General features: G+C 36.8%; 1 protein-coding gene across 1 annotated transcript in view; it reads right to left on the bottom strand.

Moving 5' to 3' along the window:
- The window catches only part of LOC149280657 (huntingtin-like), a 170,937-nt gene that overhangs the window by 36,585 nt on the left and 117,073 nt on the right, over positions 1–17,279 (bottom strand). The window contains 7 exon segments of the mRNA XM_089500274.1: positions 2,452–2,639; positions 5,234–5,329; positions 5,814–5,991; positions 6,313–6,458; positions 8,681–8,891; positions 12,979–13,101; positions 15,565–15,703. Of these exon segments, the coding sequence (XP_089356400.1) occupies positions 2,452–2,639; positions 5,234–5,329; positions 5,814–5,991; positions 6,313–6,458; positions 8,681–8,891; positions 12,979–13,101; positions 15,565–15,703 (1,081 nt within the window).

The raw sequence follows: 17,279 nt of genomic DNA, 5'->3' as shown, positions 1-17,279 counted from the left end.
GATAGATCAATCTGACACAAATGTCTTCTTGTAAATCAGCCTGGTCATGTTTGATGTCTGTCAACAACAGCCTATTACTGAGATGTAATGGCAAGGCTCCATTTCATTCTAACATTTCATACAGATCAGGGGATTCTGAGCTTGTTTCTTAAAAAGAAAAAGGGAACTGTACTGTCATCAGCTTTAACATTTCTACTGCAACATCATTGGAATTCAGAGATATACAGTCATCCCTTCATATTTGCGGCTTTGATATTTGCGGATTTGATTATTCATGGATTTCATTAATATGTTCTCTCTAGGAATCTCTAGGTCCTCCAGTGCAACTCTGTGGTCAACTTTAACTAAAAGTTGCACCGAAAGACCATTTGTAGCTACTCCAGTGCCATTCTATGGTCAGTGTATGTTGGACATTGACCACAGAGTTGCACTGGAGGACCTAGAGGTGTCCTCTCAGGGAAAAACATGGTGTTTTTGTTATTTGCGGTTTTTCCATATTCACGGGGGTCTTGTTCCCCTAACCCTAGCTAATATGGAGGGACAACTGTAGTCATGTTCATTTGGAATATCAGCATGGAAAGGCATCTTTTAGAATCTTTGAGACCCTTATGCTAGAATTTGGAAAGTTGTGCCAGAGTCTACAACCTATTTTGCAAAGTTAGCCTCAAAAGTGCTACAACATCACTTTGCATACTATCACTTGTAGGTAGTAATGTTCCTGAAACAGATGGAATATCTTGCCCATTTGCCTCCATTCAAGTTGCAGAAACGTCAACAGACAAATTTGACATCAATGTTTTCTGTTATATTTTTCTATTATACACCCAGAGCTTTGAAACATTTGAACTACACTCCCCAGAATTGTCACTGAATGTGGCTGCTGTCATGCTAGATGAGTGATTCTGAGAGCTGTAATCCAAACAAGTCTGTTGTTCAAGGTCTCCATACATCATACCACCTCACCTGATCTCAGGTAGATGGAATGTTCTGGTACAATGCAGCTAGCTCATTAAAAAATGAACAATGCCTTTAAAAGTTAGCTACAGTGCTCCATTCCACTTAAATCATGATAGTCCAGTGTTTGGCTAATGGTTTGCAAAATTGTGAAGACAGGTCTGCTTATGTAAATATTTTAGATGTATTTAGAAAGAAAAGGGGGGCATGTAAATTAAGAAAAATGCAGGCAATCTTCTTAATCCTTTTATAATCAAAAAGGCACATGCTCATGTGTTTATGACCATAACTCTAACTTCTGTCTATATATCATAATTTTTCTACATTCAGGCACATTTCCCCCCTCAAATGTGATCTTGCATACATGCAAAGAATAAGATTGGGAAGAATCTGACAGTTTGCCAGTTAACACTTCCCTTCTATCATCCTAAACAGGAGTAGGCAACATGTGGCCTGCAGTTTTTGCACCTCCCATCTCCCCATAACTGCTGTCCTAGAAATCAGTGGCAGTGGCAAGACAGAAAAAAAAAACAAGTGTGCTGCTAAAATCTACTACAAAAGGGTCTTTTTCTTCCCTTCTGAAAGGAAACAGGACAATTTGCACACCCTCTCTGCAGACCAGACTCTATGGTGCAAGAGGTGAAAAGAATATATTAAATGTTGAGGGGGATCTTGCTACAAATCACCAAATTTCTGAGGTAGCCAAGATGGCATGCTGGGATGATTCCCATGCCTGTCTAAAGAAAAAAATTCCATCAAGCAAGCACACTCAGCTATATTTTCTGAACTTATAAGCACCCAATCATCAGGAATGAAAGACTACTTTGGACAAAGACTTGTAGATGCCTTTTTCATAATCAAAATAGGGATATTTATCAAGATTTTTCTATATGTCCCTGAAAGGCTTTTTCACTTAGAAAATAACCACTTTCCATTCCAGAAATAGAAAAGGGTCTTGAATGATAGGATAAATCCTTGGAAATAATGTAAATGATAGATATCTATTTAAAAATCTTAGTAGCTAGCTACAAATATATACTTTTGTAAGTAATCTGGAATGTAATCTCATGCACCGAAGAATTAGTACTTTTACATGCATAAAGCTTTTCCCCCTGCTCATAGAAATTCAAATCTTGGTACTGACAACCCTGAGATATTATCAGTTCTGCTCAATTTAGGGCTCCACCTTTCCCTAGACATCAACAGGATTAGTCCCTATTCTTTAAATTAGCACTCTTAAGCTTCTCAGCAACTAGTAATAGTAGTCAACCACTAGTAACCTCACATTCCAGCTCTCTGACATATTAAAAAAACTCTTGTAACATCACTGAATTTTCAAGAGAGGCCTTTCTTTAGTCAAGCAAATCTACAACAATGTAAGAGTAAGTATCTTTTTTGAAGGGGGGAAAGAATGAAAAAATACTATGCACCATAGTAAAAACTGAAGAAATAACATGCTAGCAAAAAATATCAACCCAAACTTCATCGGATACATACCAAGGGTGGAATTCTTGCAAAGCTGTTTACTAAAGGCAGCCTGGATAAGCTGATGATAATATTCTTAAGAACAGGAGTAAGGAATGCTGGGATATTGCTGTTTTTCTTGTGCCCCAAGGCCAAGACAGATTGTAAACATTCCACCAACTCTGCCACTGTTTCACAAGTAGCTGTAATATACTGAAATTCTTAAATTGGGAGATAAAAATTATTATACAATATTGAAATAAATATTAACACACTAAATTCTAAATAGCAACAAATCCATGCTTCTACTATGTAGTGTCAAAACATCTGTCTTTACAAGACATATTACAGGCTTAATCTAGCAAGCCATAAAGAACTGAAAAACCAGAATTAAAAGCATTTGGAGGACTAAAACTAGACATGATGATAAATGCGTGAATGCATTTAATGAGTCTTTTTATTTTTCAAATCAATAGCTGCTCACGACTTGGCTGGGTGGGTGAATCAGGGTCTTGGATCTAGGAAAATGGCAACCTCCTCTGAACAAATCTTGCCAAGAAAAGCCCATGATAGGTTCACCTTAGAGTTGCCATAAATTAGAAACAACTTGAAGGTACAAAACACACAACTACAACACTGGAAGACAGGAGACCTGATATCTCCCCTTAGAGGCAATGGCCCTTCCCTGTCAGCAGCTGTTTATGTGAATTAAATAGATACATTAAATATTGTCAAGCATTTAAGAAAAATCTAATTTGGTCTTGTATCCCAGCACCTATTATGATAGGTAATTAAGCAACTATAGCAGCTGCTAATGCCAACTTAGTTATCAGCATGGAGGATAAGCTTGTATTTGGGGTCAGTTTTAATTGTTTGGCTACCCTGTTCAGAGGTTTGTGTGGATGTTTTTATTTATTTTTGACTAACCCTGAGCATATTATCTAATGGAGCATGGCTTCTGCTTAGCCACAGAGTTGGTTGGGGGTGGAGCTAGCAGATATTGGATCTATATAGCAGGAGCTTCCATCTCTAGAGCTCAATAAATAGGAAGAGCTAAAGAGACATTTTTTCTGGGCATTCATGGGGCACTTTGATGGGAAGCCTGGAAAGCTGTGCTGCTATTTGTACAGGATGACAGACATTGATGGTGATGAAGTTGTTGCGGAACTGTACCATGTTTGTTTTCCCGCTAGAGGACCTGCAAGGCTGTACCCCCAGCACGTACAAACTGGTAGCCCTGTTGGAAGAGAAGGTGTGCTTGAGGCCTATGCATCTACACTTCAGCTTATCAGGGAGGATGAAGCTTTTGGTGAAGAATAGAGCAGGTTCTCCTGGAAGGGCAAGACACCATGGATGCTTCTAGGGTGATAAGATGCAGCCTTACCAATTGACAATCATTCCATTTCTCCATTTTCTGTTTTAGTAGTAGCCTCTTGCCTGGAGTTTACCCATCAGGACAATAAAATATTGTGGTACAGCCATTTTTTTAGAGTGATCCATCATTTTTCATGATCTACACAATTAAAGGCTTTGACTGGCTGAGCCAAAGCTAGCAAAATGAAATAACATATAACAAAAATGAAATGCACAAATACAGGATGTGTAACACCTCATGAGGCCCCAATGTAATGTGACAGCTAAAATGGTCTATGCAATTTTAGGCTGCATCAATAGGAGCACAGATCAAGAGAAGTAGCACTGCTACTCTATTCTGCTATGGTCAGACTTCACCTGAAATACTATGCCCAATTCTGGGCACCACAATTCAAGAAGGATATTGACAAGGTGAAATGTTTCAAAAGAAGGGCAACCAAGATTATCAAAGCTCTGGAAACCAAGTCTTATAAGGAACAAAGTAGTGAATTAAGTATGTTTAGCTTAGCAAAAGGAAGATTGAGAAGTGTCATGACACCCATCTTTAAATATCTGAAGGGATGTTATGTAGAAAATGGAATAAGCTGGTTCTCTCCTCCATCTTCAACAATGAATTAAAATTGCAAGAGATTTTACCTAAACATTAAGAAGAATTTCTTTATCAAAAGAACTGTCCAACAGTGGTATAGACAGATGGGGTGAGTGTGTGCACCTTTTTTGTAGGGCTTTAGTTGGGTGGGAATCTTTCAGAGGTGTTAAAACTGTGCATTCCTGCATGGTAGGGGCTTGGACTAGAAGGCTGTTGAAGACCTTCCAGCTCTTAAGATTCTATGAATCTATGTTAAATGGCAATAATGATAAAAAAAATGGGCTTGGTATACTGAAATGTATTTAACTATTGACATGTACTTAACAACAATGGGCTTTTTGATATTGTGAAATAGCTGGAACCTACAAATGCAGGAGAAACCCAGAAATAATTTGATGTAAATTATGAAAAGTGTAAAAGAAAGAGCTTACATTAACAAATAATGATAATATAATTAACAACATAATACTGAAGTGAAAGCTGCATGTTTTCTGGTCAATAGCACTGAATACGGAGATAAATACAGTGGACCCTTGTTATACACTGGGGTTTGGTTCTAAGATCCCCCATGGATAACAAAATCTGTGGATGCTCAAGTCCCATTAAATATAATGACATAGCAAAATGGTGTCCCTAATAAACAATGGAAAATCAAGGTTTGATATTTGAAATTTATACTTTTTTTTAACATTCTCAAACCAAGGATGCTTGAATTCGTGTATAAAAAATCCATGTATAAGAAGGACCGACTATAATTAGATGGAATCTATTACAAATTAAAACAATGAAACTACACAAATTCTTCAGTTACTCATCTATTTCATATGTATTTGGATATTGTTCTATACTTACTTGATGCTTGTAAATCCACTTCATTTTCACTAGCAGTTCTTGTATTACTCTTCTTCCTTTCAGGACTAAGAAGACGATTTCCAGGCTCAACCGCCACTAAATAAAACAAAAGCATCAAGAAATTTTCACTTTCCTGAATTATCATCAGACAAAGATTTGTATTTTTCATCTTAAGTTTAAACAATAAAAAAATAGCTTCATGAGACTGAGCCACAGAAATTAACAGCCAAGTATACAGATAGTATGGCTCTGTACACCCAGTAGCATTTTTTTCTCCTTTCTTTCAGAACTTCACTCTGCTCACATTATATTTTCATGTAAAATAGCATTGCATAATAAAACTTGTGGAGCCAACTTAAATTTTCATTGTTAACTAGGTTATGGAATGATCTAAACATTCAAAAGTGCCATATTGGGCATCTTGTAATTACTCAGGTAAGTAAAGACATCAGCTACAGCCACTGAAGATAAAATAAATTTAAGAGATAAAATTTGTAAAGCTGTTAAGAAGATAAAGAGTTTGGGATAGACCCGTTTGCTTCAAGGAGCTTCTCATAACCCTTTCAGTTAATTAACTCACCTGCCTCTATAATAAATCGAACACAGTTGATGAGAGAGCAAGCATGTGTCATATATTCTGCTGAAGCCAGCAAATTCCATAAATTAGACTGTTGCAATGCCAAACAACAGCAATCCAATACAGCCTGGAGATCTATACTTAGTGGAATATATTTGTGTATTAAATGCCATGAAAGCATCTGTAGAAGAAAGAAAATATGATATGAATCTCTTTGATTCTTGTAGTTATCAGTATATCGTACTTCATCTGTTAGGAAACAAGCAGTAAGGAAACAAGCAGCACAATCCATTTTAACCTGCAAAATTCCAAGAGTCTTTAAGACTGATTTCACTTTGTCTGTTCACATAACATTTAACATTTTTTCCAGATTTGGCATCAGAATAGCAGTATGGCAGATAATAAAAAAACAACTTATGACTGAAAGAGTATTTTTGATTCTTTATGTTTAGAAGTGTGATATTGCTCAACATATGTGCTATTAGATATTTTGTTGTCTTACCTCTAGTAACATTACAACAAACTTCAGAATGTCACTCTCTCTGTCATGTGGAATGCACAGAGAGGTCGGCAGTTTAGAAAGCAATACCAGATATTGGCTTAAAGCATGAGATAAGACCATTGTAGATTGATACACCACTGTGTCACCTACAAAATAAAGACAATCATAAAAACAAATGTAATCTACAAACATCACAATCTGACACAGGACACATATTGTAAAATTTTAGAATCCCAATTGTCATTTTGTCTTTTTTTTAAAAAAAACCAGATTATTCTCCACACAAGAACTATTATTATTATTATTATTATTTACGTTATACCCCACCCTTCAGCCCTAATGGCTCTCAGAGCAGCTTACACTTATTATAACTAAACAAGAAAGAAAGAAAGAAAGAAAGAAAGAAAGAAAGAAAGAACTTCTGTTCTTATTTTTTTCTAACTAAAACATTATCATCTTAACCTTAACAGAACATTTGATAATTAGATTCGTTTGAATTGAAGGAAATCGTGGGATTGCAGGCATGCCAGCCATACCAGATAGAAAATTCCACAGAAATTCATTAGGATCCATTCATTTAAAAAGGTCCCCCACCTCTGCAAACATGGCTAACGTAACATAAAGTGATCAAACCAAGCTGAGGAAATTTTAAAACACAGACACTCATTTCTCTTCAAATCATTTTTTCATTTCTCTAGCTAAAAAAAATATATCCATGCATACCCTAATTATACATTGTTGATCTAATGCAGACCTCAGAAATCCAAACAGAATTCTCCAACCAGCATGGCTACTGAAATGAGCCCTGATAGTGTCAGATAAGAGATTTACTATTTCTAATAGATGGTAGTTTTGCAACACCCTTACAAATATGAAAAGAAAACAAAACGCTAGAGCCAGGAGAAAGGTGAAAGGAAAGCAAGGCTATTAAGTAGTTTCCAAATCTTTGGAAAATAAGAGTAACTTGTAACCTGTTCATCGTCTTTCCTAACCAGATCAAGCCCTTCTTATGCTAAGATAATCACAGGAATTTGATTTTGATGTTTTAAGCACCCTTACACTCAGCTTTCAACTAAGACCATTAGATCCTTTTCACATGCACTGTTTTCAAGTCAGTTGTCACTCATTCTATCACATTAATTAATTAATTTCTATGCAGCTTATACATTCTTTTTATATAACCCACTTTTCTCCTCCTGTGTGGTCTATTCCAGAGGTAAAGAATGTGTGTGCTACATGTGCCCCCAAGTTCTGTAGCAGTCCCCTGAAATCCTTCCTCTCATTTTTTAATATGCAGCCTGACAAGTATCACAGGCAAAAACTGTCTCCTTCTCTACAACTGTTATTATGTTTAATGTATAAAATTTGGATGTTAGTTATTTGATGGAGCAATTTATAATTCTGAATTTCTGTCACTGGTTTTACATTTTAATCATGTGAATGGCCTTTGGCTTAAGCATTAATAAAATTGATATAATAATAATAATAATAATAATAATAATAACAACAACAACAACAACAACAATATATTTATGCCCCGCTCTTCAGCCAAAAAGCTATCAGAGCGGCTTACAAATTGTTAATTAGACATTTCCCTGCCCTCAGGCTTACAATCTAAAGATCCCACCATGTCTTGGCAATACCTATCACACTAAGTTTTCATTCTGACATTAGGATTTGAAATCCATCTTGGGAGTTTTTCCCCCAAGATGTGTTAGGCATCAGTGGTCATGGGTATGGAAACATCCCAGTATCTCTGTTCTGTTTATCAAGAAATTACCAGAATAAAACCATTATTCTACTGTTTGCTCCTCTGTCATTGCTGTGTGCCTTCAAGTCATTTCTGACTCGTGGTGACTCTAAAGCAAACTTCTCACAGATTTTTCATGGGAGAACTTGTTTGGAGGGGGTTAGCCCTTGCCTTTTTCTGAGGCTGAGAGAATATAACCCCTAGTCTCAGTTTTGGGGAAACGGCGGGATATAAATAACAACAGCAACAACAACAACAACAACAACTTGCCCAAGGTCACTCAGTGGGTTTCTATGGTTGAGTGGGGATTGGTTGAGTATGGATCTGTCAGTGTCCTAGACCAACACTCAAACTATGCTGGCAGTCTCCTCCTGCTTATACATATCCCTAATACTTGACTCAGAACTTTAGTCTTTCTCCCACTTAGTTCAACACCTTTTTGGTAAGGCTTGCAAGGCTTCACTCAGAATAGTTTCCACACCTTTTGAGATAAATCCCAGCTGGTGCTAGAAGTCCTTCATTCCAGCAGAATAATGTGTGACCATACAGAGTTGCATTGGTTCACACTGCAACATGGCAAAGTGCTTTATAAAAGTAAATGCTCTTTACTAATATTACCAAAGATATCACTCAGCTTGTTCCAATATGTTGTTGTTTCAAATGGTTGCAATGTCTGAAAAACGTGATGACTGTTGGGAAGCTTTTGTACAACCGCAGACACGTGATTGAGAGTTACCCTACTGGCAGTTTCAAAAAGGCTTTTCCGATCTTTGGTGATTTCATACATGCCAAGGCTTAAACATGGAGCCAGAAGGCTTATGTTGAAGTCCTGAAAGACCAAATGGTAAAAGAAAGCTTGGCAACCGTACATTTTCATAGCGAAAAAGAAATCTGGAAATTCTGAATAGAGTAACATTATTTAAAGTGATATCATGCCCATTCTTAAATACAAACACATCGCTGTGTTAGGCTAGAAAATCAGTATGCAAAAGGATTTTGTAGCACCTTTGAGACTAACTGAAAGAAAGAAGTTGGCAGCATGAGCTTTCATAGATTTGAGCCTACGATCCCTTTGCATACTAATCTTAAATACAGTCCCTGGGTTTCAAGGCCCAAAGTACACCCAAAACATGTAAGAGTTTAAATTTGGTGAAAGCCCTTGTACAACATAGCTTGATTATTAAATGTTATAAAACAGATAATATTTGCTTTAAATGAATATTTTGATTGTATTCATGCAAGTTTCAGTTACATTTTAAAAATTAAATCTTTAAGACAATATTGAATGAAATTCTACTTTGGTATGGTACAGTGAGGTCTGGTGTACATGTATGTATACGGTGTGTAGGTGGCATAGAGACGGTTAAACTAAATGTGAGTTTTAATTAAATATATAAAGATGAATGAGATCTGCAATAAAAATGAAGGTATCTACAAAGAGATGCATTTACTGATACTTCACACAAGTAAATGGCAATCAGGGGGAAATAAGCAACAGATTTTGATACTTAAAATGAAAAAAGAATACTTGAACTTCAACAATCAGGTTAGGACCACTTTTCTGGGCAGCACGGTCGGCCCTTCTTATCCACAGATTTTTTTATCCACGGATTCAAGCATCCAGCTTGAAAATATTTTAAAAAAGGATAAATTCCAAATAGCAAACCTTGATTTTTCAATTTTATATAGGGGACACCATTTAGCTCTGCCATTTTATTTAATGGGACTTGAGTATCCACGGATTTTGTTATCCACAGGGGATCCTGCAACCAAAATCGAGGATAACAAGGGCCCACTATATATATTTTCTTCTCCCCCTCTCACTCTTACGCACTGTCATGAGAGCAGGCACACAAAGAAACAAACAACAGCAGTCTTAGTAATACCCGATAGATTAACAACTTTGATTGCTTTATTTAACAAAGAAATGAACGCAAGCTACAGGAAAAGAGATTCTACCTCAACATTAGGAGGAACTTCCTGACAGTAAGGGCTGTTTGACAATGGAACACACTCCCTCAGAGTGTAGTGGAGTCTCCTTCCTTGGAGGTCTTTAAGCAGAGGTTGGATGGCCATCTGTCGGGGATGCTTTGATTGTGATTTCCTGCATGGCAGAATGGGGTTGGACTGGATGGCCCTTGTGGTCTCTTCCAACTTTATGATTCTATGATTCTATATGGCCCCTAGTGCCCCTTCCTTTTCTGAATCCTGCTTGCCCCTCTGGAATTTTTCTCTCCATGTATGTTTGAGTCTATGCTACAGAATTTTGAGCATTATTTTGCTTGCATATGAGATTAGTGCTATTGTCCTATAGTTGCTCCACTCATTTGTATCTCCTTTCTTGTGGGCTGGTATGTATATATCGAGCATTTCCAGTCTCTTGGCCACTGCTTTGTTTTCCGTATTTGACAAGATATTTAGGCCCTGATATACAGGATATGTTATACACATCTGGACATAACATCCTGGTTATATTTCAAAATTCTGTTTTTCCCATACAGTGGATCCTTGTTATAAGGTAGGGTTTGGTTCCAAGATCCCTGTGTATAACAAAATCCGTTGATGTTCAAGTCCCATTAAATATAATTGGCAATTTTATTTAAATAGTGTGTTGCACTAAAATGCAATGAATGTATTTTTAAAAATGTTAAAGTACAAAGCTAGCAAGCTTGCTACTGTGTGTGGGACATCCCAGTCCTAGGCAGGATATTTGGTCCATTGGGAGCTACAACTTACCCATAGAGACGGGATGTCCCCATACACCTTATAAGTATCTTTCCAAGATTGTTTCATTTGTACATGACCACTGAGGAAGACACATATGTCGAAACGCGTTTGGTCAATATCTAGTATTTTGTAATGGGCATACTGCATTATCCCTTTTTAATTTGTTAGTCATTGTGCACTCTCTAACCGGTTGTATACCCTTTTATCTCATTTTGTGAGGCACAAATGAACTGATATTTTTTGTACTGTTTATGTTCCCATGGGATTTGTAGTTTTCTGGCCCAGTACTGATTGTTCATTTTACGTGTATGTCTGTAGGGCGTGGCCCACAGGCTTGAACTACTTTTTATAGATCGCTAGCTTTGTATTTTAACATTTTTTAAAATACATTCATTGCATTTTAGTGCAACACACTGTTTAAATAAAATTGCCGATTGTCCATTTCCCCTAAACTTTTTGTTGATTCACCTGCTTGTGTTTGTTTAGGGATTCACCTCCCAGCTTTTTTCCATTAAATATAATGACATAGCAAAATGGTGTCCCTTATAAAAAAAATGGAAAATATTTGAAATTTATGCTTTTTTGATCATTTTCAAACCATGGATGCTTGAATCCGTATATAAAAAGTCCATGTATAAGAAGGGCCGACTGCAATACTGAGAAAATGTTCAATATAAATGGGATCTAGTGATATGGGTTAAAATTTTTCTTTTCACCGTATTTTTTCACAGAAAATGTACCACTTTTACAAATGTGTTGTTTTAAAAATTAATATGTGTGGAGAAACACAGGCAGAATAGAAAGTTTGGGGCAGCTAATAGGAGACAGGCTGGATAAAGGCAGGGCTGCTCTCATGAGCAAGTATAAAAGGAGGAGAACCCAGTGTTATTGAAAGAGTATGTCAAAGCCTACTGAAGCAGAAGGTTGTTTTTAAACTGCCAGGAGGTGCAATTAGGATTAAGGGGATCAATCTGGATGGGATTCAGACTCCCAGACCAGGAGAAGAACTTTAGAAAGGACAAGAGAAGTGTATGTTAATACACTATGGGATTTACAGCTAAGAAGGCTGGGAAATCTTACAAACCTAAGCTGTGTTTATTGTTAGTGTAACCAATAACCTGAGGAGTTAACAGTTAAGGAAGCTGGTTATAGGTTCTGTGTGAACCAAGACAGGAAAGAAATGTACATAGAGTCAAGTGAAAGAAAGTAATAAATTTATAACAAATCAAGAAATTTGTACACTGTAACATAAGCTTGAGAACTTTCCACTAAGAAAGATACAGTAATAAGTTCTGAATGTAAATAAAGTTCTTTTCTTGATATTAATTAAACAAGGAGTTGCCAGAAGTAATTTAAAGTTAACATCAAACATGCTACCAAGTTAAAATGCCACCAAAAGTAATACAACAATTATTAATCAAGACATTTCAGTTAGTGGTGGAATAGTTGCCACATATTATTGGTTGACAAGTGGTTGGAATATATATAGAAGTTTTTATTAATAATTAAAACAATGATTTACAAAACAAGAACATATAATAGTTGTGATCATTGGTACAAGTACAAATAACCCTGTTGAGACATGTCCATATGATATGACTTCCCAAAAGTTCAATTTGTGTCTGATCCCCAAACTCCCTTATTCTACTAGACTCCTTTTCATCAATTTTCCAATTCTAAACAGTCCTCCTAAATTCGCCCACCTCTTACAGTAACTATCCAGAATATTGGATTTTATGGGTCAGCATAAATTAGGTTTTTATGTTGCTATGGGAAGCCCAGAGCAAGATAGGAGCACAAAAAATTAAATATTTCAGTGGAAGTATTTTGGCAGATAAAATTAGCATGATACACATTTAGCAAATAAAACTAAAAATAAATAAATCATGAAGATCCCCAGTCATTTAGGGCAGTAAAACCAATTCTGATTCAAACATTTTCAGAATACTCACATCAGTGAAGATGTTTTCCATTTCAATTAATTTTCTGGTGCAAATAAAGTGAGAGGTGTGTGCATGCATATATGTTTGTGACTGAAATGTAGAACCTTTTCTAATTAAGTATGTCATGATTACTTGTATTTTTAATTGTGTTTTCATATTTTAACAGCATTTCACATTTTCATATTAAAAAAATTTTTAGTCAATTCATAAAACCCCTTTTCTTTCATATGGCATCCAACTAATTACCTTATGCATCATAAAAGAACTCAGTTCCTGCTGAGGAAGCCGATTCACCAACTCTGCACCTTCTAACAAAGCCGAGGATGATTTCACGTAGCACTGTGATCTCACTAGCGAAATATACCAATCCTTTCAAAAAAATAACTGAAATTAACTAACATAGTTAAAACAAAAAGACAAGAAATTCATGATGTTGCTTCAACCTTCTAAAAAGTATTCTGCATCTCAAACTGTGTCCATATCTATAGTCTAAATCATTTATTTTTAAGACAAGCAAGTTTAAGATTGGCATGTTATTGCCAAATTCCAGCAAATACAAAGGTATTGAGAAACCACAGGATGTACTAACAGTAGTTCCATGAATTTTCAGAATACCAGCTATGCACACATGACTGCTACTGGAAGGCCACTGCTTACCCAACATTTTCATCCTTGGAAAGAGACTGACTGTTCTGCTGTTTCACAGATCATTTAACACCCTTGCTGGCATACCACAATTGCTGAAAGCAGCAAGAAGGAGCCTTAGATGCCAGACTAAAGATAGGAAGGAATGGAATCAATTCTATACCCCATCCAAATAAGCTTGGGATGCTGAAACTACTGATTCACCAACTACATCAATGCATTCAGACTGTGACACCATAAGGACAACAAGTATTGCTTTGATAATGTTTTAAAACCTGAGAGCATATAAACCCACAAGAATAAGAATAATTAAGATTATTAGTCAGCCATGAAATGAAGCCAGATGAACTCCTCCTACACTCCTTTGTCAGAAAAGACTTTGTAAGTAGTGAAGGACATGGAGTGAATCAAGACCTGCTGCAAAACAAACAAACAAACAAAAAAACAGAACTGAGGTGATAAAAGTCAAGCAAGAAGAGATGGGTCATATAGGAGAACAGGAAAGACAAAAGGATCAACTCTACCTGTACTTCCACTACATCCAAGAAGAAAAAAAATAAGCAAAATAAATGCCATAAACTATCTTGGTAGTTATGCTCCTTGAATTGGCATGATGTTTCTGAGCCAAGTTTCTAAGGAAAAGGTTGCATATAGTGACAAAAACTGAAGTGTGAATTCTAGTGGGGGGGGGGGGGAAATCTATGGAACATCTTGGATACAGAGGAGTTCACTTTGGCTAGTATATGGAAACTGTTTCCATATTTGTGCTCAGAGGCCATTTCTTGTGCATTCCACACTATGGAAGTTCTGTCAAAGGTGGAAGTAGCTGCTAAGGAACTAACACTAAGGACAGAGGCTTCTGTACATTATGGAAAACCAAGACCTTTTCTTCCTATCCTTGAGAAAATTCTCTCTTTTTGGAACAAGGGTACCGAATGCTTTTATGGAGTATCTTTTAAAATAAAGATTGAGAAGAAATAATTATACAGTGTGCCCACATCATACGCAAGTGCGCCTTACACAGCTTCCAGCATACTCTAGAAGTGGTGCCATGCCCCGGAAAGGTGCGTGCATGCTGCTGCATCGCCACAAGCACAAGCCCCACTGGCTTTAATGGGGCTTGAGCATACATGGAATTTCCCTTACGCTGGCAGGTCCAGAACGGATCCTCCACATAAGGGAAGGGACCACTGTAATGTATGACTCTGTACTGACACTAATCTGAAATATATTTTATTTAAAGGTAATTAAAGGTAAAACAACATACATTACTCTTAAGATCCAAAAAGTAAGAGAAATTCACACCAAGGATCGGGGTGATATAATATTAATGAGGAAACACATTATATGATCAGAACAAAATAAAAAGACAATGGAAGGTGTACACTGAACTATGTAAAAGAGATGAAACAATTATAGTGGAAAAACTCTGCCTGCCAAGAAGAAGAGCCCTCCTCCCGACCACCATCTTGAGGGGAGAGAAGCAGGCAAGAAACAACAGGCCTCTGCCTGCCAAGAAGAAGAGCCCTCCTCCCAACCACCATCTTGAGAGGAGAGAAGCAGAGTCATGTTGTTAATTTGATATTGGAAACCACTTTGATTGTCCACGGAAAAGCGGTATACAAATAAAACTTATTATTATTATTATTAAAACCATTTCATTCATGACTTTAGGAAGGTTAAGTGGAAGCTGCTGTCAATGTACATGTGAGAAATAAATCACCAGATATAGCTGGAATGCTAGTAGAGCTGTTTGAGGCTACAGAGATAGAATCCATTCAAATTCTAACACGTTTTCCTGGATAAAAAGTGTATTTTCATCTCAGTACAGTTTCATATCCCATAGAGCACAGCAGATATAGATCAAGAGATATTGCTATAAGACTTCAGAAAATTAATATGGTCACAAATTCATTCCTAACCATTTTCCCAACATCAGAAATTCCAGTAGGCCCAATTACCACCCAACCTTTCCATCCTTTAGAGGGGAAAACACACTTTTTCTAATTTGTCCTTTTTATACAGCCACAAATGTGCTAATCTGCTGAGAATTGAAAATGTGTATCACTATACCAAGTATATCACATTGAAAAGAGCTATCTGTGTATTTGAAATACATTGATGACTCCAGTAAATCAAAGTTTATATAATCATGACAAATGTGAAACTTTCTTAAAACAGTCTTACTTTGTCTGGAACTACAGTTTCAAGAGCAGGCGGGTGCTCCCCATCCATTGGGTGTGCAGTAACCAAAGGTGATGGACTACTTGTTTCTGGGGCTACAATGAGGCGAAACCTATCCAAGAGTGAGTAGAGTCTTTGGTGTCTGAAAACAATTAAAACAGAAATACAGACAGATTACAAAACGTCCAGGAAAAACCAGAACAAAACATTCTGACATTTTCAGTGAATAGAAGTGCAATATTTCATAACTATAAGAGCATACCAAATGTTAATCAGTTGTCCAACTTTGTCATGTATTGTTTTAAATAAACAATTACATTTTAAAATTTAACCTAAATCCAACTATTTGTCCCAAATGCAGCAGACCCACTGAATACATTGGATTTACTCTTCATTGATTTACTTTTCAGCTGCTGATTTAATAGGTGTTGGGATTTGTGACTGGATTTAAGCTTTGTGAAGAACATATCTCCCAAATCGTTAGGCTGAATGTTGAATTTTTCTCCTACTCAGAGGCCACAAACTTCTTCAATGTGCTGTGGAATTCTGTTCAAGAATTTAGTAGTTCAACCTGCTGAAGAAACTTCCAAGGAAACTGCGAAGTGTTTCTGAGCACTCTTTAACTGAATCACAAACTACTTTGGAAAACAGATCTGAAAGAACAGCAGTAGGCAGAAACTAAAGATTGTACTGCTTTAATAAAATATATTGTTATAATAACGTTACATAATAAACAAATGAAAAGGAGGCAGCATTTTCTTTATCTGGAAATTCTATCTTCTATCTTTGTCTTTTATTTGCTAATTCAGACACAAGAGTCTTCTCCACTCCACCTATAAGGAGCCAGAATCTTCTAAATCTGGCAGTGGGGGATATCTGCTCTGTGGGCTAACTGGGGGTACATCCTGTTTTCTCTGTAAGGCCATACATTACTAACTAAACAATCTAAATAGTCCAGCCCCGGTGTATAGCAGTATATATACCAAATCAACTTCCAGGTTGACAGGTAAAATTCACAGGAAAATAAAATTCAATGTTCTTTCTATTTGGGAGTAATCCAGGTACTAGGGCCTAACAGAGAACTGCCACACTAACTCGGGGGGAAATGCCATATCAAAACACTCTGAAATCAAAAGTTGTTATTTATTATTATTGTTATATTTATTTATCTCCTGCTTTTTCCCCAGAACTGGGACCCAGAGAGGCTCACAACATTAAAAGAACAATACAGTTAAACAGAAAAGTAATACATTAAAACAGAATTAAATTGTTACAATATTAAAACAGATTACAATACTTATTAGAAGAATAAAAATATAGTTACAAAGATAACATTTTAAGACACTTAAAATGATACAACACCCTAAGCCAGTCCTTTAAGAACATTCTGTTTTAAAAAGCCTGCCTGCATAAGGTCTTAGCCTGCCGGCGGAAGGCCAACATGGAGGGGGCCATTCTGGTCTTCCTGGGCAGGAAGTTCAAAAGTCTAGGGGCAGCCACGGAAAAGGCCCTCTCTTGTGTCCCCACCAACTGTGTTTGTGGTGGTAGCAGGATGGAGAAAAAGGCCTCTCCAGAGGATCTCAGGACCCAGGACAGCTCATAGGGGAGATACCGCCCGCCAAATAGCCTGGACTGGAGCCATATAGCTGAATCAAGGGAACAAAAGAGCTTAGTGAAACTGCAGAGGAAGGAGAAATTGTTCGCAAACGCTCAAGATC

The sequence above is a fragment of the Sceloporus occidentalis genome, unplaced genomic scaffold (genome assembly GCF_023333645.1).
Source record: "Sceloporus occidentalis isolate IW3139 unplaced genomic scaffold, rSceOcc1.0.p SCAF_150, whole genome shotgun sequence".
Taxonomy (NCBI): domain Eukaryota; kingdom Metazoa; phylum Chordata; class Lepidosauria; order Squamata; family Phrynosomatidae; genus Sceloporus; species Sceloporus occidentalis.
The sequence above is the reverse complement of the archived record's forward strand: the minus strand, read 5'-3'. Positions and strand labels throughout refer to the sequence as shown.